The sequence below is a fragment of the Canis aureus genome, chromosome 3, assembly GCF_053574225.1.
Source record: "Canis aureus isolate CA01 chromosome 3, VMU_Caureus_v.1.0, whole genome shotgun sequence".
NCBI classification, from domain to species: Eukaryota; Metazoa; Chordata; class Mammalia; order Carnivora; family Canidae; genus Canis; species Canis aureus.
Window position 1 is genome coordinate 60,186,894 of NC_135613.1, and position 23,783 is coordinate 60,210,676.

The 23,783-nt window shown below is 42.3% G+C and overlaps 1 protein-coding gene and 1 long non-coding RNA gene across 2 annotated transcripts; one reads left to right on the plus strand and one right to left on the minus strand.

The window, feature by feature from the left end:
* Window positions 1–8,731: 8,731 nt before the first annotated feature.
* LOC144311150 (uncharacterized) lies at window positions 8,732–17,048 on the plus strand. Its single transcript, XR_013376712.1, has 3 exons — window positions 8,732–8,829; window positions 9,108–9,356; window positions 16,986–17,048. It is a non-coding gene; the product is annotated as an uncharacterized LOC144311150 (long non-coding RNA).
* On the minus strand, window positions 11,083–19,305 carry LOC144311148 (interstitial collagenase-like). The gene is made up of 10 exons (XM_077893255.1): window positions 19,120–19,305; window positions 18,434–18,675; window positions 18,192–18,340; window positions 17,828–17,953; window positions 16,434–16,589; window positions 16,203–16,320; window positions 14,076–14,209; window positions 12,453–12,615; window positions 11,833–11,936; window positions 11,083–11,629 (listed from the first exon to the last, which is right to left on the minus strand). Exons 1-10 carry the CDS (start codon window positions 19,222–19,224, stop codon window positions 11,529–11,531), a joined length of 1,398 nt encoding a protein of 465 aa, XP_077749381.1. The 5' UTR covers window positions 19,225–19,305; the 3' UTR covers window positions 11,083–11,528.
* Between the last annotated feature and the right edge of the window lie 4,478 nt (window positions 19,306–23,783).

The following is a 23,783-nucleotide window of genomic DNA, read 5'->3' on the forward strand; positions in this document are numbered from 1 at the left end:
GTGTTAAACAATAACAACAACAAAAACTCAACTGAATAATTTGAAAGTTCAAATTGGGCAGCCCGGGTGGCTCAGCAGTTTAGTACCGCCTTCAGCCCAGGGTGTGATCCTGGAGACCAGGGATCGAGTCCCACGTCGGGTTCCCTGCATGGAGCCTGCCTCTCCCTCTGCCTGTGTCTCTGCCTCTCTCTCTCTCTCTGTCTCTTTCTCTGTGTCTCTCATGAATAAATAAATCTTTTAAAAAATAAAAGTTCAAATTGGCTTTATTAAATAGTTGATGACTTAGCAACCCATTGAGGAAGTGTAAAGGACCTCCATCCAACTTTAGAAAAGAAAGGTTTTTAAAGGCAGAGAGGGGGGAGAAATTTACACTGTTATTGCAGATCTGGTTCAAGACCGCGGTGGGATAAATTCCTTTTCCTAAACATGAACAACGTTATTACCTGGAATTATTTGAAAATCAAAATGATCATGTTCCTCCTCCCTAACAGTTTCAATCAGAAATTCTAAAGCCAGAGTAGTTTAAAGAATTTCCCATTTGTTCCTCTCATTTAGCCCCAAAGCAGCTGCTAGTATTTCATTATACCACCTTGGGGAATTCTATGCCCTTCCTGCCCCTTTCTTCTCTTCTCTGTTCAAACATAGGGACATCCCCCCTCTGTCACTTTAACATTGTCCAGAGCTAACTTATTACAGCACAGTAATTGCCAATCACATCACCGTGCTTTGTGCTGCAACAGCAAGCGGGCACACCCACCCCACCCCACCCTGGAACCGGCCAGTGGCTGCCATTGGCACCACCACTAGTACCTGCACGAGATCCATGTTCCCGCCCTCCTCCCTGCCTGCCTCATTCAGTGGATGCGCTGAGCAGACCTAACAGCACAAGGATCGCCAGATGCTCCATTCTCACAGTCCTTACCTCAGGAAAATACCTTTCCTGCCTGTTGGCTACTATGTCTACCCTCTAATGTCTGTCCTTTTATACAATGATGCTGCTTTTACCTCAACGGTATGATTCGTGCATGTGTTTTTTAAAAATCTGAACACCAAAAATTTTCATACAAATTTAATGTAAAGCTGATACGATCTATATCACAATTTCCCCTCCCTTTCCCTTTTAAACTTGGATGAAGAAAGAATAATTGATTTCTAAGAAATGGTTTCTGTGTTTCTACAGAGGAAAAGGAATGGACTATTCACCTCAGTGTGTTTACTGAGGAGTATCTGAAAAGCCTGATAAAATGTCACATGAGTAGACATTTTGAAAGCAGCGCCATTTTCGTTTCAAAAGGTTAGATTTTTAAACTCAAATATAAGCAGGTTAGGAATAAATAGAATGAAAATGGAAAGAAATTCCAGATATAACTTTGGTCTAAATGTGGGAATAGTTATCTAGAAGATACTAGAAGAGATATTTCATTTCTTGAGTTCTAGAACTCAGCCGTTACTGATTTTCCAATGGATTTCCTGCCCCTGGGGAGGAGAAGCACTGAGGGGAGGAAGCAAGTGGTAGAAATGAGGGTCTGTAGAGGAAGGAGGGAGTGCAGTGTTTGTCCTGCCTTGTTAGCTCAGGCTGAGTGGATGCCTTGCATTTCAGAATGAAGACTTGCTTAAACACTCTGTAAAAACTCATTGCACTGGAATAGTCAAATTGCATCCTAGACTGAAAAATACATTCTACCTCCTTCTTATTTGCTTAAAAAAAATCTTTTTTTCAGTCCTCATTTCCTTCCCACACCCCCACCAAGTACACAGGAGGAGGTGGATAAGATTTGTAACGGGGAGTGATGTCAGGCTCTCCCCATCACCACTCACCTCTGCACATGCATAGCACTTTCTCTCTCCTTCTTTCCTCATCCCAGTGGGATGTTTTTCACATCATTAGTCTGCAATAACTTAATTTTACCATCTTGATGAAGTCCCAATAGTTCATTTTGGCTTTTGTTTCTCTTGCCTTCATGAATGTATCTTGCAAGAAGTTACCACGGCCAAGTTCAAAAAGGGTGTTGCCTGTGTTCTCCTCTAGGATTTTGATGGAATGAGAAGCTTTTGCACAGCAAAAGAAACAGTCAACAAAACTAAAAGACAACCTACGGAAGGGAAGAAGATATTTGCAAATGACGTATCAGATAAAGGGGTAGTATCCAAGATCTATAAAGAACTTCTTAAACTCAACACCAAAGAAACAAACTTTCCAATCATGAAATGGGCAAAAGACATGAAGAGAAATCTCACAGAGGAAGACACAGACATGGCCAACACGCACATGAGAAAATGCTCTGCATCAGTTGCCATCAGGGAAATACAAATCAAAACCACAATGAGATACCACCTCACACCAGTGAGAATGGGGATAATTAACGAGGCAGGAAACCACAAATGTTGGAGAGGATGTGGAGAAAGGGGAACCCTCTTGCACTGTTGGTGGGAATGTGAACTGGTGCAGCCACTCTGGAAAACTGTGTGGAGGTTCCTCAAAGAGTTAACAATAGACCTGCCCTACGACTCAGCAATTGCACTGCTGGGGATTTACCAGCAGTAAATACAGATACAGATGAAATGAAACACCGGGACACCTGCACCCTGATGTTTCTAGCAGCAATGTCCACAATAGCCAAACTGTGGAAGGAGCCTTGGTGTCCATCGAAAGATGAATGGATAAAGAAGATGTGGTTTATGTATACGATGGAATATTCCTCAGCCATTAGAAACGACAAATACCCACTTTGCTTCGACGTGGATGGAACTGGAGGGTATTATGCTGAGTGGAGTAAGTCAATAGGAGAAGAACAAACATTATATGGTCTCATTCATTTGGGGAATATAAAAAATAGTGAAAGGGAATAAAGGGGAAAGGAGAAAAAATGAGTGGGAAATATCAGAAAGGGAGACAGAACATGAGAGACTCCTAACTCTGGGAAACGAACAAGGGGTGGTGGAAAGGGAGGTGGGTAGGGGATGGGGGTGACTGGGTGATGGGCACTGAGGGGGGCACTTGATGGGATGAGCACTGGGTGTTATTCTATATGTTGGCAAATTGAACTCCAATAAAAAATAAATTAAAAAAAGTATTTTTACCAAATTAACCTATTAATATGGAGAACCCTAAAATTCTTGTAGTATAGAATTCTGATATTCTCTTCCTAAAGATAAATTAACTCTACCATGCCTGAAGTATGTAGCCCATCAATGCAACGAGAGTGTCAGTTCAGGAGAGTTCAGGAATACCCCCTCAGCACCACCTGCCCCCTGCCTGGAACCAGGGAAGACTGCACTGGGTGGGGCACCAGTTCTGGTGCCTGCATGCCAGAGCTGGAGTAAGCATGGGTACACCCTAAGCCAGCCTCATCCACCTGTGGTCTAACGGGGTCTTGGAGTAGCATGGATGGCCCTCAGCCTGAGATGGGGGCAGGTGGGGCTGACAGCTGGATGCTGACCAAGTGTAGCATTTTCGTGGACCATTGTTTTGTCGTCTACAAAAATGGGGTAGACATAACCTCACTCACGGGGTTATCATGTGTTTTTATGCTGGGGAGCAAGTTTTCTCTTATTGATTTCCAAATCTTTACCAGACAAAGCTTGTTAGCCTGACAAACCAGTGGCATTTCTCACAGGCACTGATTTGGTAAGCTCTGTGATGCCTTGTCTTCAACTGAATCATAATTTTATTGGTATTGGCACACCCCGTTGATGGATATTATTCTGTGGTAAAGACACAATGAAAGTTCATGTGAGAGTGAGAGCTGTGATTATAATTGTCTGACATCAAAGCATGTGTCTCATGGGAGGGATGCTGGTATGTTTGCTCATCCTTTACCAACCTGTCACACCTGGATGCAACTAAGGACTCGGGCAGGAAGAGCCTAGGTTTGTCTGTAAGTTATTCATTACATTATTAAACACATTATTAAAGTGTGCATATGGTCAGGCAAGTATAGAATTGTTCCTTAAAGAAAGCTGAAATCTTTGTAGGTATGTACCACTGTATGCCAGGCCCTAACATGTGTGTTATTTCTAATAGTTAGAACAACCCAATAGGGTAGATTAGGATCAGAAAAATTAATTAATGAAGGCAAGGTCAGCCAGCTAACAATGGGAAAGGAGGATTACTCAGAATTCTAACCGTTACAACTTATATTTTTACCAAAGCTTCTTGGCTTGTGAAACTTGGCTCTCCCCCAACACTTTTCTCTCACATTTGACACTTTTTGTTTTTCTCGTTCTTGAGGCTTAAGTCTGAAATTGCCTACAATTTACCTCTTTATCATCTGTTCTTTTCTCAACTATCTGATCATCCTGGTAATCCAGGCTTTTCATTTGGTCTATGTCTACCTGGTCTGCCACCTACAGCTTTTGACTTGGTGTTAGAAGATGGAAGAAGGCCAGGGGATGTGTCCCCCAGACCCAGAAGGCACATTAATGCTGAAAAGCAAAGCAAGCCACTCCATACCATTTACAGAATGCTATTCAGGGTAACTTACTGCTGGGGCAGCCAGGTGGATGACCCAGGTGGCACTCTGTAGCCCTACCACATACATATTCTAACCCCAACCTCCTCTCCACCCATTCTCTGCCTCCTGTTCCCCCAGCCTTGATGGAGCGAGAGGCGTGGTGGTAAGTTCACAGGGTAGTTATCTAAGGTGGGCACCACTTGAGTGCCAGAGGGGCTCTTTAGTAGTTATCTGAAGTGGCTTCATCTGTGCGCCAGAGGGGAGAAGACAGAAGGCCAAAGAAAGAGTCAGGGATCCCTGGGTGGCGCAGCGGTTTAGCACCTGCCTTTGGCCCAGGGCGTGATCCTGGAGTCCCGGATCGAGTCCCACGTCGGGCTCCCAGCATGGAGCCTGCTTCTCCCTCCTCCTGTGTCTCTGCCTCTCTCTCTTTCTCTCTCTCTATGTCTATCATAAATAAATAAATCTTAAAAAATATTAAAAAAAAAAGAAAGAGTCAGTGTTCCCACATCTGCACAGGTGTCATCCAGATAGACATATTCTAGGATTCACTGTATCCTGTGACCAAGCCTGAGAGATGTATCATGCTACCCATGTAGAGATGGTCCAATTCTTAGAAACTGGTTACCTATCAATTTTCAACTTTCAACAACCTTTGATTCTAAGATTGTAGGTACACACGTGATCCTAGGTCAGTTGTGTCATGATACCAGCTATAATAATTTGCAACTTCTTCTTTCATTGGAAACTACTGATGCTGGTACAGTTTGAGGTTATTGTGCTAAGTCACAGACTGAGAACAAGTGATGAGTCCACTTCCTTTCTCATGCTTTTCATACTAGTTTGTTTCAGAATGGGAACACAGCTTATTGCTGAATTTTAACCCATTTTCTTTCCCTTCTAATAATTTGGGTAAATATTTTAGGTCACAAGTTTTTGCCATGAAAATGACTATCAAGTAAGGAGACAAAGTGTTAAAATAGGGGCTAGACATGTCTCAGAATTATGCTTCAGTGCTATATTGTAAATACTAGAAAGTGTGATTAAATATGGTGACCTGTAACAGTCATTATTATTAATAATAGTTGGATACACAAAATAATGCTACTATATTTTCAATTTGGATTCAGGTTCATTGTTGGATTGGTTCATTAGTATGGTGGGCTTTTTTGATGGAAAGAAGGTTATGTGGAAGTAGAGTAGCAAGGATGAAAAATTCTGGGCTTAGGAGAGTGTTAAAAGAAAAGACAATAATTATTTATTCACTATTTTCTATGTGGTAGGTTCTATGCTAGGTGATGTAGCCTTGTCCATCTTTAGGAAAACTCTGGGAGTTCGCAGTATTTTTCCTTTGTCATAGATAGGAAGTGAAAATCCAGAAAGTCCAAGTCATTTGCTTAGGATCAGAGAGTTGAGTAGCAGAGCAGATCTCTGGCTTTCACTACAATTTGTTGGCTCTTCAAGACACATGGAATAGGTCTAGGAAAAAAGCTACTACTATTATAGTGTTTGGAGCTAAATTCTCCCAAAGGCCCTCAATTAGAAAAGCTAGACTTTTCCTTAAAACCAAAACAAAACGTAAACAAGCAAATATTCTACTTTTCAGTGCATCTGGGCTCATAGAAAATAAGGGAAATATTCAAACACTCCTCGTAAATCACTCCATGCTGAGATTCTGCAACTGGATTGATTTGCTCCTGTGAAGCAATCATGTCTGACACAGTAGCTGGGATGTGTCCAGCTGGGATGAAAGTCCACCATCACTCACCATGGTTCATTTGGTTTAAGCAAGGGCCAGATGATAAACTCTATGGGGTTGTTATAGAGACCATGGTACCTGCTACTTTTAGGTGTTTGATGGTATTACCATTCTACGCAATCCTTCAGGATGTGGTATTGTTTTTTTTTGTTGTTTCTAATTCACCATCTTGCCAGATATTTTAGGGAGGAGCAGTTTCAGAGGCTTCCAGTTGATCCTTCCTACCATAAGGTTCTAACTCCACAAGTCAACAAACCAAGAGGAAAGTTTGACCAAAGAAATAGCCACAGGATGTGTCCATGGACCCACTGGACCCCTGTGAGCTTGAGTCAGAGCTTTTTTTATTACTAACTTCTATAAGTCTTCTTTTTTAAAAAAGTTTTTATTTAAATTCCAGTTAGTTAACATATAGTGTAATATGAGTTTCAGGTGTAACATAAGGCTCCTTTCTAACCTAGAAGATCAACTTGCTATTTTGAGATCTCTTTATCAATGTCCATTCAGATCTGGTATTCAATTGTTTTTGAAAAATCTGGATACTTCTCTTTCCCCAGAACACAGTTACCTTGGTAAATGGATACAAATCCTTTTGTGGGGATAATTTAACACACACACACACACACACACACACACACACACACACACACACACAGGCTAACTTCCTCTTATAGATTGAATTTAGTCTTCTCCAAAATTCATATGTTGAAGTCACAGCCCCCCATGACTCAAGATGAGACTGAGTTTGGACACAAGATCTTTAAAGAGTCAACTGAGCAAAAACAAGGTCATAAAGTTGGACTTAATCAAATATATCTGGTGTTTGTGTTAGAAGAGGAAGTTAGGACAGCAGCACATTCAGAGAAAAGACCACAGGAAGACACAGGGAGAGGATGGCCATCTGCAAGCCAAAGGGAGAAACCGCAGAAGAACCCAACCCTGTCAATACCTTGATCTCAGGATTATAGCCTCTAGAATCATGAGAAACTAAACAACTCTGTTGTTTAAGCCACACAATCTGTGGTGTTTCCTACAGCAGCTCTAGCAAACTAATATAGCCCCTTTGAAGAAGGGTCTTTCTTAGATATGCGTAGGTATGAAGGAAGATCCTTCTTCAAGGAGACCTAACTTCCTCTGCAATTAATGACCTTGAAGATGTAAATCTTTTTAGATTTGAAAATTAAGTGAGAAACAGGGATTTTTTATTATAGTAACTGATATCGGCAATTTTTAAGTTTTAGAACTAGAAGTTCATCAATCCTCTATTGGCTGTTTATCTGCATACTACTAGAAACACATGATCTGTGGAGATGAAGACCCTCTGGTGCTGTTCTGCTCTCTACTAATTAGAGTTGTTTTTGTTTATCTTGTTTTTGGTGGTTAAGTGTGGCATCTGCCTTACACCATCCTGAAATCCCATCATCTCTAATGACACTAGAGAGCCCAAGTCCAAGAGATACCTCATTCTGTCACCCCCAACCCATAGAACAAACATCATTGTGTATCTCTGAGATACCAGTATGTCCCCTCACTAATGTGTTCTGTACAGCTTCAGTGAAGGAGTGCCCTCTGGACCAGGAGGAGTCCAGATATGGGTCCTCCAGTCTCATGTAATAAATCTATTTGAAGATTCCCATCTCTCTGTGGTTTCTGGATCATTCCCTAATATGATGTTACTGAAGGTTTGGCATACCACTGTAGGATATCCTTGTGTCCAAGATTAGAGACTCCAAGTCCGCAAAGTATTGAACCAACTGCTGGTTTCCTTGCCAGAATATGGACTCATGAGTCAAGAATGAGTGCACCAGAAATACCTACATAAATGTTAATAAATTCTTCCCTGCCCAGCCTTACATTCCCCCACACTGGTCCAGTGCCTTTTAAGTCTACTCCCACATGTAGTCCCCCTGGTTCCTGATGATCCTTAAGGACTGTATCTTCCAATTCCTTGGGTTTGTAAGCAATTTCCTGCCAGAGCTAGGATTTGAGCTATCCTGAGACCTGACTTTATTTGTATGGAAACAATGAGTGTAGGAAGCAAATTGGGAGAAGGACAAGTATTATCTTTTGAGGTATTGGCTCAGGTAAGGGTTTGTTGATTCCCTATGCAAGGATATGTTGCCTTTCTCTGACAGAGAGAGAGCCTATTCCTGCCTATCTAGAACTTTCAAGAAAATTTAGATGTTGAGTATTTTCAGATTTGTTCCCCCATTATTCCAGCTTCCTAGCCCTATTTTGAAATTAGATCTAGGACTTATTTTCAGCACAGTCTACAATAGATGAGGATTTCCTTAAATGTCAATGCCTTTCGACTTTCACAGTGTGTCTTCATTTGATACTTAGCTGAAATAATTTCTTTCTTTCTACCAAATTCCCAGTGTAGTTGACCAGCCCACTGTATACTTCCTATAACCACCACTCTTCTCATGTCATGTAAGTGTCATGGCCAGCTGATGACCTGTTACACATCGCTCACCTCTATTTCTTCACAATCAACCACAGATAAGAGTCTTAGTAATTTGATGACATGCTGATACCAAGGGTCATCTCTATCCCACTTCCAGAACAAATTACCTGAATCCAGTATTTTTAGAAAACAGAGCCTGAGACAAAATTTTAAGGGTAAGTACCTACTGAGGTATGTGATCCAGAGAGAAAGGCTGGATTGATGGTTGGGGAGAGAAAAACAGGAAAGTGGGAGAGGCAATGCAAAGATGGATTGCCAGCCAGGCAGAGATAAAAAAAAACATCTTGCTCAGAATGGGACCGTTGGAGGACCCACTTGAAATACACCTTATGAACATCTCTCTAAAGAAAGAGAGGGAGATGCATTCATTCATCTGTGTCTTTTACATTGGTAAAATGGTTGCCCCGCAAGTGACCACTCTTCTCACTTACAGGTTGCTTATGCATGAGTTCTAAGTGAATTCCATAGCAGAGCTGGATGCAGCATCAACAGAAACGGCACGTGAGCCCTGGAGCAGAAAGCATGGGCCCAATGATGAGAGCAGCTGCAAGTCTAGAAGCTGGTTTAAAACCTGGGCAGAACTGGTCACTGCTGCTGTGGCTGGAAAGACAGGAGGCCAAGGGAAGACCTGCAGAGATTATGTGCACTGAGAAGCTCTATGGCTCGGCAAGTGTGCTCTTAGGTATATAATCAACAGAAGTGCCTACATAAGTGCAGCCTTGTTTATAAAACCCCCAGATGGTAACAAATCAAAGTTTGTTACCAGCGAATGAAGTGCAGAAACGTGATGTTGAATGCCGCAAGGAGAATATACAGGAGATACAGGAGAATATATTTGATCTAGTTTAGTTCAAAAATGGCAAATTTCATCTCAGAGTCTAAAGTCAGCATGGTGGCTGCCTCTGGGAAATAGAGAATGTATAGTGGATGTGGTTGGTCGTATCTCCAAACCCACATCAGCACCAGGGCGCCCATCCCCTGGCTACTTTGAGGGTCTGAGGTGCTTGCTGTTCCCAGTTTTCCCATTTCTTTGCCAAACAGGAGCCATTTTGCCTGGAAGCTATGCCACTCCCCCAAACCAGTCCTCAACTGAGGACTGATTGACACAGGGCTAAAAAGCCTGGCCCCTTTGCCTCAAGATGAGACCATGATCCAAGTTTTGCTCCAGACCCCTTGCTCATGAGATTGGAGTGATCTAAGACCTCATTCTATAGCTGTTTCTCTGCTCCACAGTGTTCTTCCCACTCTTCTACTGAGAACAGCCCTCCCCCAGGGGCCCCAGTGAAGCATTCCTAATTTAGGCTCTGGTTGTGGTGAACTAAGCTGACACAGTGTTGAACGGTAACTGGGGACTTGAGGGGGCCTACTGTGTCCCCGGTAATGTTCTATTTCTTGACCCGGGATGAGAGTCACATGGGATTGTTAGCTTTGTCATAACTCATTGATAAGAATACTTACGACTTGCACATTTCTCTGTATTTATGTAGTATATATTTCAATATCAAAATGTTTATGAGAAAGGGAGAGACTTGGCAAAGGAGAGGTTACACTTCTTTCCAGATTCTTGAGTTGAGAACTGCCTGCCCCGGAACCATGAGTACCTCAAAATATTTTTTAAGACTCTCAACATACTTGGAGAGTCCGCCAACATCATGAACACCCACAAGCTCCTCCTTGTGGGGCTCAGATACTACCTGCAGGACTCCTACTCACATAACATCCTACGAAAGGAGGCATGGAAACCTCGATGAAGAAAAACTAGATTTTGTTGCCTTAACAAAATCTAGAATCTTAGTGGCTTAGAACAATCAAATTTTATTTCTTAAGCAAAATCTACTGAGGTTTGGAGTAATTGTTTGGAGTGGTAGCTTGGGAATTCTAGCTTCTTCCACCTTGTGGAAGTTCCAGCTGTCTTCCATGATCACCACAGCAAAGGGGACCACTGGAGAAATTTGTACCAGCAATCACATGTTTCCATCTGGAGGTGATATGGGTCTCTTTTGGGCACCATGCACTGGCTAGGACTAGTTAGATGCTGCCACCCACCCCTCCTCCACAATGGCAAGGAGTAGGACCTTGGAAGGCAGAGCCCCTCAGCTCATAAGGGAGAGGGCAAGATGTCACCTTCAAAAACTTTACTCAGCTGCCATTGTTTTTAGCTAAAACCAATTTTGGAATCTTTACATGAGACATAGGAAATAAGTTTTAACCTCTTTTTCATAATGTAAATTCCATGAAAATTGGGGAATATCCCAACCTATTGTATATCCTAGCTTCCCATGTGAATATTTTGTGTATTTGTCTATTCCCATTTCAAATTTGCAAATCTCAGTAAGTATGACTTTATTGTCAGGAGATAATAATGTAATAAATATATCAGAAAGTTTATAAAACAGTAGAGACATGGATGCCTTTATTCCAAACTCATAATACTTTATTTTCTGTAACAAAAATTGTTCCTCGTATATTAGGATGGTCTAGTGGCTGCTCATATGCTCATGAACTGTCTTTTTCTGGTGAAGACTTATATCTCTGGGCTCCTCTCTTGAAGAGCTGCATTTCATGATCAATGTCACAGTCTTATACTTTGGAAAAGCTTTTTTCTCTGCTAAACTGGCCCATTTGAACCTATAAGCCATGAGCCTGACCTTTCTTAGCTCTCAGCTGTGGAACTAAATTATAGTAGTATGCAATACTTTGCATTCTCAAGCATAAAAAATAAGTGCAGAATGAGGTATAAATACTATTATACATAATAGCTCTGTATTTCATTTAAACAAATGGTCCTTCAGGAAGACACTGTCCATGGGATCTTGAAATGTATTTTCTGTTGTAACATTGTTGGTCAATTCCTTCAGCAGTTGAACCAGCTATTAGCTTTGTCAAGACTCAGAACTCTCTTAGTTCGAAGATCAAATTTGTATTGCCTTTTTCCATGAAAGAAGTAGAAAAATCCTAGAAATAAACAAAAGATGCTTACTACATTTTACAAATGATTTCTGGGTTTAACTTGAATTCTTAAAAAATCCCGTCATTTCTGAGAACAAATATTTTTGGCATTTGCTGTTCCAAATTACAATACTAATGCTATTCTATGACAACAAAATAGAGGAAATATATATATATATATATATTTATATATATATATAATCACTTACCATCTTTCTGGAAAACAGCATCAATTTTATGGCCAATACCAGGAAAGCCAGCTGCTATCATCTGGGGATAACCTGCATCCATGGATTGCTTATATTCATCATACCTGGTCAAAAAAATAATTGGAAGTATCAGAAGGTGTTAAATGTGTAGACTTCTCAAGGTCATTACAGAAGATTTGGCAGCAGAACTCTTATAAGAACTTTTAACTCCATAGGTCTGGTGTAGCAAGGTGGGGTTGAGGTAGGACGTTGGGTATTAGGAGATTTTTAAGGTCCCTCTCAACACCAACAACTAATTCTAATTGTTCAGGAGGTGCCGCATATTGTAAACTACAGTGAAAGATATGTTCCTATTGGCAGAGGGGGCTCTGTGAAAGTAAGTGCCCTCCTCCTTAGGTGTCCTTTCCCAAATTCAGCTGCATGTATTTCCTGGATTCGCAGCACATGTGTTGCACGATGATCACCGAACGATGGACTTAGATGCTAGAATGACTACAGCCATTCACAGAAATGGCAGCTAGCCAAGGCAGTATGAAGTACATTTGGGAATGGTTCAATCTAGAATGTTCTCTCTAGGTAGAAAGAGATGGTGCACTAACATCTTTTGTATTCAGTCTTACCTCCAGTACTTGTTAGCAACAAAGAAATATGTTTTCCCAGTATTTTCGTCAGAAACAGCAGCATCGATGCTCTTCACGGTTCTAGGGAAGCCAAAGGATCTGTGGATGTCCTTGGGGTATCCATATAGCACATCCTGACCCTGAACAACCCAGTACTTATCACCTGCCAATCAAAAGACAAGGTTTAAAATACTTGTCCGGGGCACCAGAAGACATCTGATTTTCAGCCAAGTTCCTTGACTCATGCTAGATCTGTGTCTGCACAGTAGAAACATCTAGGAGACCTTTAAATATCATATCCCAGATCAATGAAATTAGTACATATTTTAAAGCTTCCTTCATAATTCTAATCTGCAGTGAGCTTGGCGAGTGACTGGCTTGTGGGGTTGAGGGCTTTTTTCCAAAGCCAGATATTCAAATGACTAAAGAGTTCATCGTGCCACTCAGCGATACAGGGCTCACTCCCCCAGTTGCCCAAGGGCTGTGTAAGTTCATGCCAAAGGTTTCCCAAAGCCCAGAGTGTTGTAATGATTCAGAATATGTAATGACTTGCAACTTCCGTAGATAAAAAACATGGCATCGGACTAGAATACAGTGCCAAATAACTAATTTATGCTGTGTTCAGATCTGTGTATTGATCCTTAGTAAATCCCACATCATGTGAAACACATCATGTAAAACAAGGTCTTAGATCTTGAAGCCAGGATTATGCTCATGGCACAAATACACTCATTTGACCCTTATAAAAAAGCAGTTTGAAACTTCGTGCCTCTAAAATCCTATTTAATTTTGTGATTTAAGGATCAGAAAGCCTGTTTCAAAGTTTTTTGCCCATCTGAACCACATTCAATCCTTTGGCTGGGTCAAGTACTTTAATGCTCATGTGTACTATGCCAAACACCTATTTGCAGAAATATTGGTATTTGGCATAGTGTCTTCAAAGACAAGAGCCCCATCATTGGATTATATTTTGTTATGATAGAGTCAAAGATGTTTGTCCCATTCAATTCATGGTAAGACTTGTCATACTTTAATGTACATACAAATTGCTTAAGAATCTTGTTAGAGTTCCAGAAGGTCTAAAGTGGAAGCTGACCATGTGGATGGACTTTGAGGAGTCATGCTAAGTGAGAGTCTGTGTTTCTAACAGACTCCCCAGGGTATGTCAACACTGCCAGTCCAGGGACCATACTTTGACAACCGGCTGCCCAGGGTAGCCTCTCCCTCCCTTAGGAGACTCATTTGTATTAAAATAGGCTCTAGGAAATCTGGGCACTTCCTTGTTTTTGCACCATCCTTTCTATATGACGGGCCTCAGGCTCTCCCTTTTATTCCTGACCATCCCCAGGGTGGATACATAATTGTTTGCACAGAAAACATTTTAATAAGTCCAGGTTCCTTGACCAGCAGAACACTGATAAACAGACTTTCTATTTAAAATGACTCAGAAATGCACTATGTAATTCTTAGTTAAGGTGATGGACTGCCATTTGGTGTGATAAGCGAGATTGTCAGATTTTCAGAAGTCCACAGGGAGAAAGCGGCTATAACTCTCTTATATCTCAGCACCAGAACAGATGAAAGATTAATTCGCAGAAACTGAACAATAGTTGGAAGTGTTACCTTTGAAAAACCGGACTTCATCTCTCTCAGAGACTTCATAAGCAGCCTGAAGTCCGTTTGGCAGGTTTGGCCAGAAAACAGAAATGAAATTAAGCTCAACTTCCGGATAGAAGGGATTTATGCGCATGTAGAACCTGATTTGAAAAAAGTGAAAAAGATTTTGATCTACTGGATACCAGAGGGGCTGACATCCAGCCCAGTGGTGTCTTGGCTCTCCGGGACATGGGGGATAGGGGTGGGACTGGGATGGGGTAAGGATGGCCTGGTAGGTAGTGATTGCTCACTTCCACTGTGACAACCCCAGGGCAGAGTTCAAGAGGTTCCCAGGAGCGTGCCGATATGTGATAACTGCTGCTGCCATACAAACACAGCAGGCCCAGTCGACCTCAAGAACATAGTCAAAATAATTACAAAGGGATCAGTTTTGCTTCTCTTTAGTGGCTTTGGGATTGATACAATTTAAGTTTAACTTTGTTTTTTTTTTTTTTTTTTTAGTTTAACTTTGAATAATAGCCGCATTTAACAATCATCTTGCACAAATTTTCACAATCTAACCATTGGCTTTGGTGGAGCCATTAGGAACCAGTGGCATACCACCAGCGGCCAGAACCCAACACTGTTCTCCAACACTGACTGTACGCCTAGGGCAGCTGGTTCTCTCCCTACATCACATCTTACAGAAACCCTAGAAGAGCCTGTTACTCTCATCTCACATTTCACAGGAGATTGAAGTCAGGCAGGTGAAGGGAGGTGTCTAAGGCCACATATCTGATAAGACGCAAAGGTTAATTTTAAACTCAGAGCTGGCAGCCACTCCCTTTGTCCTCCTTCAGTTGGTGGTTTACAGAGCTGGTTCTACAGTCCACAGGGAAGATGATGGCCCTGGAATCTGGAAGCCTGCCTGACAGGTCCAGTCCTGCCTCTGCTGACTGTGAGACCCCAGGCAAGTTTGCTACTGTCTCCAGCCTACCACAGTGTTATGACTTGGTCATGCTGAAATGATCTCAGTGTCCTTTCAGTTCTTCCAAATCCTAGACTTGCTCCTGTTCTTGAAGAAATCCCTCAAACACTTGCTTTGATAGGTGTGTCCTGTCATATTGAGAACTTTCCTTTAAAACCAACTATTTCCTTAGCTCTCCCCAGCTTTGAGCCATAACCTATATGGTTTGCACCCAGCCTTTTCTTCAGTAAAAAAAGAGAATGGAAAGCATTTTGAACCAATACTCTCCATTATAGGGTGGACATGACTACTGACAGATTGGTGAAACAGCACAGACAAGACTCCGGGAACAGGGGCTGAGAAGTGAGCCCATCAGGGCACCCCTACTATCTACATACTGATGCCCTGGCACTCCCTCAGTGCTGATCTTTCTGTGAATGGAATCATTCAGAAAATTACTCTAGTATTATTTTGCATGGTGCTTTGGGAATCAAGACGATATAGAGAGTAGGCCTGTGTCTTGCCTGGGCTCCAGGACCTCCCTGTGAGGAAAGATGCATGTGGTGACCATGCACATGTGCTCACAGGAGGGTCCTCATGAACTCTTGAGAATTTTCCCCATGATGGCTCCTTCCCTTCCCTAGGTCTCTGCAGATCACAGGCTTTGGGTGGGAGGCATCTTTACTAGGATAGAAAGGTGATATTTACAGAGTGGCTACACAGCCCTGCTCAGCATCATGGTGCTGCAAAAAGGAATGGTTTCTCCTAATGTGGTAGTAACATTCCTCCATTCTTATTTCATCATTAATGAGAGAACTGAGGAGCAGGCATCAGAAGATCAGTTACTACTCTGTCACCAGAGAACTCTGTGCCCTGAAAGGATCTCTTTCCTTCTCTCTGTCTTACTTTACTGATCTGTAAAATGGGATTTTATTTATTGAATTTTCTATTTCAATGGTATTTTTTTCTGAGAACCAAACAACAGAAGACATGTAGGGGAAAAGCTATTACAAGTTCATCACATTGTGCAAATGCTCGTAATTGCTTTCACTTAATTATAATTATAATTATGTATGCAAACAGGGTAAGATAATTAATGTGTGTGCACAGTAGTGGCCCATAGGCACCCACAGTTGTGAGTACCATCATTATTACAAACACAAGACAAAGAGGAACTGATGTCCTACCTGTCTTTAAGGAACATCACTTCTCCCCGAATTGTAGTGATAGCATCAAAAGTTAGCTTTCCATCACACACTTGTGGGGTTTGGGGGCCTGTTGGCTGGACAGGATTTTGGGAAGGTCCTGAAGGAAAAAGAGATCTGGAGTTAGTTCTGCCCAGTATTAGACAGCTTCTTAAAGGAGACAGCTAACAGCTGTTTTAATGGCCCCTTGTCTATAATTTTCTATACACTCACCATATATGGCCTGGATGCCATTGATGTCGTCCTGAGATAGCTGGACATTGCCACTATACATGTAGTTAGGGTACATCAGAGCCCCAATATCAGTAGAATGAGAAAGTCCAAGAGAATGACCCAATTCATGAGCTGCCACGCGATACAAGTTGTAATCTAAAAGGTCCAATAAAACCATTTGCCATTATTTGAAGTGTTCTCAGTTTTGAGACATGTAATTCGGAAGTAATCTACAATTCTACAAGGACCAATGCTTCTGTTTTGTCAGAAATATCTATAAAACTTTTCCCCAAAGGTGGGAAGATGGGAGACTTTTCTTAATAGTGAAGACACAGGCTAAAGCCCAAACTCTGTTTACACTGATAATGACAAAGCAAGCTCAGCCGGCTTTGAGTCCTGCACAGATTGGTCAGTCTTGTCAGTGGTTAGATGGTGTCTATTAGTTCACAGAGAGACAATGGAGTTCTGTTAATTTTTTCTTCCTATGCCTATGCTGAAAATTTTGGAAAACACAATCTCTCCTTTAATTTTCACATATCTGAACTGCTGCAGCCGCTCTGGAAAACTGTGTGGAGGTGCCTCAAAGAAAATGAGTGAGAATATCAGTGAAGGTGACAAACATGAGAGACTCCTAACTCTGGGAAACGCACAAGGGGTGGTGGAAAGGGAGGTGGGCGAGGTGGTTGGGGTGGTTGGGTGATGGGCACTGAGGGGGACACTTGTCAGGATGAGCACTGGGTATTATGCTATATGTATGTTGGCAAATTAAACTACAATAAAAAGAATTAAAAAAATAATTTTCACATAATCTTACTAACACTGTTAAATTTGGTGTGTCCTAAAAAAAAAATTCTATGTAGGTGCCCATAAGCAAAACATTAAGATTTTCAATATTTTGAAAATATGTTGTGCAAATGCACGTAATAGCTTCCTTTTAATTATATTTATAATTATCTATGCAAACAAGGGTAAGATAAATAATGTGTGTGCACAGTAGTGGCCCATAGGCACCCACAGTTGTGACGGCTGTTATTATTACAGACACAAAAGACAAAGAGGAACTAATGTCCTACCTGTCTTTAAAGAACATCACTTCTCCCTGAATTGTAGTGATAGCATCAAAGTTCTCAATAAAATTTTTATTTTAATAAAACTTAATAAGATTTAATAAAATCTTAATACAAATTTTAAAGTAGCCTAATTGCAACCAAAGAGATGCTATTACTAACAGAAATACTCTTCTCTTCCACTTTTCCAAATGCATCATTAATTTTATAAGTGGTAGTAGAAAAATACATACTTCTACAAATGTATTCTTTCAGTTAAGTCAACCAATAGTACAATGAAGCAAGTAGGGGTGGGGGAATCAAGAGAGATAAGATGAGTGGACTCACTTCTGAAATTGTTGGTCCATGTTTCATCTTCATCAAAATGAATATCCCCTCCTAGATTTGGGCCTGGTTGAAAAGCATGAGCGAGGTTTCCATTGGGTCCATCAAAGGGAGAATTGTCACGGTGATCTGCCAGAAACAGAATTCAACAAATGTCCCTCTTGGTTCCAATTTAGGCTAATCCAGGAAAGAAAAGCATTAGGTTTGCTGAGAGGCCAACAGACTTCCATCAAATGTGACATAGTTTCCTTCTTTTAGTCCATAAAATCAAATAGCCTCTTAAATTCTTCCAGCTGCAAAGATGAAGGGATTGAGGAGCAAGGAGAAGTTAAGGTGAAAATACTTCTATGGTATAAGAAGAGCTTACCTCCCCAGACAAAGGAAATCATTATGTCTGCTTGACCCTCAAAGACCTTGGTGAAGGTCAGGGGAGAGGCGTTACTCCAGAGCTGAAAGGCTTTCTCAATGGCACTGTCTACCTCTGCTCTCGGCAAATCTGGTGTGTAATTTTCAATCCTTAAAAATCAAAGAACACAGAGACTCATGGGACCTCATGGCTCACGGCTCTGATGGGAAATAGCATCTCCGTCTGCCGCTCAGTCTGCTTACCTGTAGGTCAGATGCGTGTGGTCCCATTGGCTCCCATCAGTGAGGACGTACTGAGCCACATCGGGTACCCCACATCTGGGCTGCTTCATCAAATTCAGGGTGTCCGTGTCGACCTTTCCAGTCACCTTCAGCCCAAAGAACGCCTGCATTTGCTTCAGCTTCTCAGACACTAAGCTGTTGTTCCTCTGCCTCACAACTGGCTTCCCATCACTCTTCAGATAGTAATACTTTTCCAAGTAGTTCTGATGAAACATAAAATTATTGAAACATTGGGTGGGACATCTTTCTGTTTTCTGAAGATCGACAGTAAGAAATTTTAGCTGAAGTGGAGAACTACTTTTAAAGATCATGTTTAGATGTCATGGTGGAAATTATTATTGGTGGAAACTAATTTCAGGGTAGAAATCTCCCTAGACTAGTCAGTATGCAGTCAGAATCACAATTTGTAGAGTCACATTGGCATATGGTAGTTAGTTCCCACTCACCTCCACGTGGGAAAGGGAAAAGATGAAGCTGTGCGTAGCTGGATACAGTTTGGGGGAGAGAGCTCTTTCTACCAAAAATTTCTGTTTCTAAGAAATCCACCCTACATAAACCTCTTTAGGGTACCATTGCTATTCCATAATACTCTGCAAAAATACAAATAAAGGCTCTTGCATTTGTGGCGTGTGAAATTGAGCATTTACCTGGACCATCTCCACATCTTGCTCCTGTGTCTCTGAAGTCACTGCTGGGAAGCCGTGGGACACCACGCCCCAGAGCAGCAGCAGCAGCAGAGGAAGGCTCAGCATGCTGAGCTTCGTTGTCCTTCTCAGTTAAAGGTCTCTGATGCTCCCACCTGCTTGCCTGTCCAGTGTCTCAGCGAGGAAGCTCCCGTTTTATATACAGACCCACACTTCCAGAAAGCCGGAGGCTGGCTGACTCACGTTTCATAACATCCTCTTTGATTAGCGATGAATAGCTGGAGCAATTATCAGAAATGGTGACGCCATGCAGATTATTTGGATTCACTTGGTGTCGCAATACTATGATTAATATCAAACAGGACGTGTGTGAAGGAGGCACAAGACAGTTGTTTTCTTCAATTCTAACCTCTTTGAAAAGGGGACTAGAGTACTCCCTGAGCATTTTGAAAAGTAGGGCTTTGCTCCTTGAATCTGCTGGCTATGAAGTGCTCCAGAGTGCACACGCCCTGCTCCCAATCAGGGCAGAGGGCAGAGGGCAGAGCTGCTGAGCTGGTAGGTGTGCTGTGCGCTCGTCCAGCAAGCACCCTACTGCAAGCCTACAGCCCTGCAGGTGCTTACCATGGGGTGGTTCTCCTGGCTTCAAGGGGAGTTCTCTTCAGCCTTTGCTACATCGCCTGGGAAACTATTTCCAGGCTCCCATGGTTTCTCTTAATCTTTCCTCAGGCCCAGAGTTGAGAACCTTGACTGAGAACCCCCACCCAGTGGTGGGGTGTGAGATAACTTACCCTGTATAGACAGGCCCCATTGGCATCATGGGGCAAAGAGGATCCTCCTCTGAAACCTGTTAAAATGTACCAGATGAGACAAGGAAGACCAAGTCTTATTGTCTCACTGGGAGTCTGTTGTCTTATTTTTAATCAGCCTCGCTCCCTTTGATATGGGCACATCTTTGCCCATTGAAGCTAGGCAGCAATGATTTATTTGTTCATGTATTTATGCATTCATCCATTCGAATGATCTTATTCAGCATCTTCTGCTCAGCAATTTCTATAGGAGGGATTAATTAGTAAATAGACATCGTATGAGACATCTTAAGATGGCTTTAACAGAAGCCCATATAAAGCTGCTCATATTAGTTTTGCCAGAAGGTTCTGGGGGAGAAGAGACTGTAGAACTGGTTGAAGTCTGTATTTCCTGACCTTCATTAATCCTCCTACCTCCATCATCATTTTTGCCAAATCCAGTGCCACCTTCTAGTATTATTTTTGTATTTTTCTTGAAATTTACAAGTTTTGCCTCATAGCAGGCTATCCTGTCTGTAAAATCATAGTTTTTTTTGTATGCATGTTAAAATAAATACGTGGCCATGTAATGAAAATTGTACATTATGCATCCGTGTTCTATATTAAAGTGTATTGTGGGGGTGTCCTTTCTACCCTTGGTGAGAAAAGATGATGTTAATCTGTGGCTTCCTCTACCCACTTTCCTTCCTGGAAAGTGTTAATGAGACAGGACGCTGAGAGCCACTTGCCTACATTTTCCCCCTTCAGCACCTAACAGGACGTTCTACCTCTCCCACCTGTCAGGCCAGCTTTCTCAGGACTTTCTCACCTCACCAACTTCTGTTTCCCTCTGTTTCCCTTGCCATACAAAGAACAACATCTTGCGCATAAATATTGCTTCAGTGTATTTTGGATTGATGTGAAAGAGCTCATTTCCTCCCTAATTATCTAACCACAATTTCCTCATCTAAGTGGAGTACTTCGTGAGTTCAAGCAGTAAGAGGAATTACAAGAAATTCTCATGAAGTTGAAACTCTCTCCTTTGCAGGGCATCAGATGGAAGATGGGGCCAGGACCACAGAACAGCAGCCACTGAACTGACTTTAGTGCAGGCAAGGGGAATCCTGAAAGAGGCTCTGAGATAAAGTCAAGGGACGACAGACACACCCTGACTCTTGGGGAATCTGGTCAGTGTGAAGAGGATGCATCCCACTCCACGGGGCAGTGGGAATCATGGTCACTGGGTTAACTCAGAACATGTGACCAGCTGGGGCTGGGCAAGGAATTACAGAGGCATCACCTGGGAAGTCTCTTACAATGTTCAATGTGGCAAAAGTTTACATATCCTATGGTCTATAAATTTTCCAACTTTTATAAACTACTATACCCTTTAGACAAAATCCCTCTGGAAATCCAACTTGTAAAGCAGATGAAAGCAGAAGTGTCCTGATGGAAGTGGGAAACAGGGCCTGAGAGCCTCACTTCCCTCCTTCCCTCCCTCCCACTTGGTCCCCTGTTTTCTCTCCTCCAGAGAAGTCTTCGACTTTTATGCAACAGTGATGATTCACTGCGATGAAGCTCAGAAACCATGGGTCTAGCCCAGCACCCTGATTTTCCAGATGAAGAGACTGGAAAGAAGGTCTGCGGTCACACCCCTGCAGGGATAGGGGGACATGGTCGGGGAGGGTACATACAGCTTGGACTAACTCTTCTGCTCCTGGTTTGAATGCAGAGTTCTTGACTTAAAAGCCATAAGTGTTCCATGACAACTTCAGGATGCTGGCGTGGATTGCAAACTGGTCACTAAAATTGCTTTTTGTTAAATTTCTTCTCCAAATAACAAAGAATTTTAAATTAAGTTTTGGTTGGGCAGTCAGCCTCAAAGATTCACATGGTCTTGAATCTCAAAATCAATAGGCAAATATTCATAGCAGAACACATGTAACTCCCTGGTTAGTGCTGGCATATGATATGTTGGAGAGTGGAAAAGAAAACATAAAAAATTACACCAGAAAGCTAGGGATTAAATCCCACCAAAATCCTAGCAATGCCTGAACATGGCACATTTCCAAGAAGCTCAAGACATGATAGGATTTTATTGTTTTTCACCTTTGAATGTTTTTTCACTGGGAGCTGCTTCTTTCCTGATAACTCTCGCTTGGATGTAGTTTTGTGGAAATTATTCCTCTACAGTATCCCTGGGAGAACAGTAGATGGAAATGGACTCTAGTGAGGGTGGCTGCATCAACTGGCTCCTGACTATTTCCAAGCAGGCAAACTGTTTTCAAGGTTTCCTTGGTCACTTCATGCCTGCTGCTCTTTGTTTTTTTTTTTTTTTTTAATTTTTTTAAATTTTTATTTATTTATGATGGTCACAGAAAGAGAGAGAGAGAGAGAGAAAGAGTGGCAGAGACATAGGCAGAGGGAGAAGCAGGCTCCATGCACCGGGAGCCCGACGTGGGATTCGATCCCGGGTCTCCAGGATCGCTCCCTGGGCCCAAGGCAGGCGCCAAACCGCTGCGCCACCCAGGGATCCCACCTGCTGCTCTTTGGAAGGAGAGCATGTTTGTGTTTTTCCGTATCAAACTTAGTCTTGGAATATCAACCTTGCTTCATATGCTTGGAAATTCAGTCTTTTTAATTTTATAATTCTATTTGAGTGTCAGATAATTTTTTATAGTTTTTTAGTCCCATGAGTCTTGAAATGACCTTTAGCCAGAACCTTTAAAAATATTTCATGCTGTTTTGTTTTGGGAGTAACATGAGGGAAAGCTTTGCCCCAGCTGGTATGTTCTCCCTACATATGGCCCTAGGTAGCTCTGTGGACAGCCGGTGTGTGCCCAACACTTAACAGACTCTGCGCACCTGCTGATTGCCTCAGTCGACATGGCTACCTTCTGGCTAGAAATGATTGACACACCAGCCTGGAGACGCTTACCGCCATGTGTCTGTGCAACTCCAGTCCACCAGCCTTGTGGTGTGCTGTCACCAGACATGACCCACACGCTCTGGGTGTGGAGGTTCTGCCTCCCTATCAGAGGAAGTGTTGTGAGACATGAGGCTGGATCCATCAGTTCTCTCATGTCCATAATAATGTCTCCGTGCCACTACCCTGTCCCTCAGGCCTGAAAGGATCCTAACTGAATCCTGCAGACATCTCTATATGTCTAACACTGGAATGCATCTCTTCGTCCTAACAGGGAACTGTTGTGGAAAAGCCAGTGAAAAAGTGTGAAAAAGTCCCTCTGGGTGTAAGCTGATGTCTTCCCCTGGGATTTCAACCCTTCTGTTTTCCTGTAAGCATCTCCTTTGGTACAAATTCCTGTGAACTTGTCTGCCCTGTGGAACAGATTGATGACCACGACCTCTCACCCACCTCTTTGCTCTTTACCATCAACTTTACAGTTTGAGCTTGATCTTGGCTTTGACCCCTGGTACTGGGCTCTCAGCAGACTGCTAACTTCCACCACCAGGTCAAATGGCTTTTCCTCAGTTCGTGTTGCCACTGGCACTCTCTGGCATTGTTTTGGAGATCTTTCTTTCTGTGGCGTGGGAGTCTCTGCACTTTGCTTTTTCTCCCTATGCTTTTTGATTACTCCCTCATCTTTGCTGGCATCTCTTCCTTTTCCCCCTCTTGAATCTGTCCATTCACTCAGGCCCTGCTCTGAGTCCTCACCTCTCATCTCTGACCACTTATGATCCCAGGACAGTGTTTTCTCCTCTTGTAACTTCAGCCTTCAGCCTCACAAAATTTCCTCCCTGAACGCAGACTGGGTCTTTTCCTGGACTCCTATCTCAGCTTCACCTGCCGTGGGGACAGCACCACCTGGAGCTGCGGTGTCATTTCCTTCCAAAGTGAGACTCGTAATCTTCACTGTTTTA